At 58.3% G+C, this 2,229-nt stretch overlaps 1 protein-coding gene across 3 annotated transcripts in view; it reads right to left on the bottom strand.

Annotated features, from left to right (window-relative positions):
- SPICE1 (spindle and centriole associated protein 1) overlaps window positions 1-1,092 on the bottom strand; it is a 33,156-nt gene extending 32,064 nt beyond the window's left edge. The window contains exon 1 of one of the 3 annotated variants that reach the window (XM_034788205.1): window positions 885-1,092. In XM_034788205.1, the coding sequence (XP_034644096.1) occupies window positions 885-974 (90 nt within the window). In that variant the 5' untranslated portion in view covers window positions 975-1,092. Of the gene's footprint in view, window positions 1-444; window positions 679-884 lie in introns of those variants that run through there. The other 2 variants (XM_034788191.1, XM_034788196.1) reach the window with 2 other exon arrangements.
- Window positions 1,093-2,229: the final 1,137 nt, after the last annotated feature.

Below are 2,229 nucleotides of genomic sequence, written 5' to 3'. Positions count from 1 at the left end.
TTTCACTCTATGCATCCGAAGAAGTGAGGTTTTTACTCACGAAAGCTTATGCCCAAATAAATCTGTTAGTCTTTAAGGTGCCACCAGACTCTTTGTTGTTTTTGTAGATACAGACTAACACGGCTACCCCCTGATACATATTCAGGTAATTATTCACCAGGACCCCCAAGTCTTTTCAGAGTTACTGCTTCCCATCTTTGTGCAACCAGTGCTGGAGCCTCCACATTTATTTAACAAATAACATTTGCAGAATTTAAAAATTGTGTGCAGAATTTTAACTTCTTCAGCACAGAATTTTTAATTTTTTGGCATAGAATGCCCTTAGGAGTTACTCTTCCCCGGGCATAGCTGCATCTACCCCCCGGGGGGCTTTGCCAGCAGCTAGGCTGGCTAGTGGCTGTGGTGTTTTCACGCCCCAGACGGACCCACTTGTGCCAACAAAACCTTGAGATGTAGAGCTGGCATCAGCCAGGATGAGGCCAAAGGGGATGCGCCCGGCTCTAGGTACGCCAGGGGCACGGCCCCTTCAACCGAGGGGACTCATTAGCGAGGGCAAGGCGAGAGGGGGCAGCCAAGGGGCCCAGAAAGAAAAGGATACGGAAGATGGAACCGCAGCCAGGCTCCCTCTGAGCGCCGGGCCGGACACAGGCGGGCACGGGAAGGCATCTTCCCCTGGGGGGCCGGGCCGGGGCTCGCCCAGCACACGCATGCGGCAGGGCGGGCTCGTCTGTCCGCCTCTCCGGAGCCCGGCCCCCGCCGCTCGCCCCGCGGTGACCCACCAGCGCCAGGCAGAGCAGGAGCCCGCGTCCCCCGGCTGCCATCACCCGGCTCCCTGCGGCCCCGCCTCAGTTTCCCCAGCTGTACCGGGCGGGGGCTCTACTCACGTCCCAGTCCCGCTTGGGCGGCGGCTTCTTCTTCGCCTTCGGCGGCTTCTTGCCCGGGGCGCGGGGCCGCGTGACCCGCACCAGGGACATCGCGGGGCCGGGCAGGACCCGGGGGGAGGGGGTGGGGCAGGAAGCGCCTCTCTGCCCGCAGGGCTCGTGCCGCCGCCGTTAGAGGCCGGCCTGACCCCGCTCCCGCCAGCCGGCCCGCTCGATCCCGCCCGCCCGTCACCAGGGAAACCCCGCCCCCGCCACCAGCCCCGCCCCCAAGCGTGAGGGAACCCGCCGCCGCCTCCCCCCCGTGCACATCACGAGCCCCACCCATACCACTCACTGCCCCCCCATACTACGTACTGTCTTAGTGTACCTGCACCCCACTGACCCCCCAGGCATACTAGCCATTGCTCCAATGTACCCCCAATATATCCCACTGCCCACTCTCCCAATGTACCCCCAGCTCTCAGTAATCATCCACCCCACTGTCCCCATATACCCCCCACTGCCACCCCAACAACCCGCTATTTTCCACTGCCCCCACAACCCTTATTATACTTCCCCATTCGCCCCACCGCATTCTCACTGATCATACTGCCCTTAATGTGCCCCTGTCCCTGTTGATCCTCCCCACTGGCACCCTGACTGATCCTGCTCACTCCCTCTCCACCCTCATTCCTTCCCACAGCCACCCCCTCACTGCTCCTCACCGAAACTACCAGCTCCCTCTGTATCCCCCAAAGATCTTCACCCCTCACTGCCCCCACTGTTCCCCCACTGTTCCCAGACCACCGCACTGCCCCCATTCCACATCACCCCCTTTCCGTGTTCACTGTGAGGGCATAAGAAGCAAAATTCTAAGGTGAAGTCTACATTGCAATTAGACATCTATGGCTGGCCCATGCCAGCTGACTCAGGCTTGTGGGGCTTCAGCTTAGGAGCTGTTTCATTGCAGTGTAGACCAGTGGTTTTCAACTTTTTTTTCATTTGCGGACCCTTACAAATTTTTGAATGGAGGTGCAGACCCCTTTGGAAATTCAACTTGTGGTCCGTGGACCCCCTACCATAGAAATCTTAGGGCTTGTCTACACTATAAAATTCGGTCTACTTAATTTAGATCAACCTACAATCACCGCAGTAATTCAATGGGCTGTTGATGTCCACACTATCCTCCTCCTGTCAGTGGAGCCCATCTTCACCAGGAGCACTTGCAGTGCACTGACTGAAGTGAGGCATTGTGGGGCACTGACAGCCACGTGGAGCTCACAGCTGGAGTTCCCCATCCATGCTAGGGTGACAGCCCCAGCTGTGAGCTCCTCCCATGCTCAATTTCACAGCACAGAGCCTATCAGCG

This window comes from Trachemys scripta, chromosome 1 (genome assembly GCF_013100865.1).
Source record: "Trachemys scripta elegans isolate TJP31775 chromosome 1, CAS_Tse_1.0, whole genome shotgun sequence".
Classification (NCBI taxonomy): domain Eukaryota; kingdom Metazoa; phylum Chordata; order Testudines; family Emydidae; genus Trachemys; species Trachemys scripta.
The sequence above is the reverse complement of the archived record's forward strand: the minus strand, read 5'-3'. Positions and strand labels throughout refer to the sequence as shown.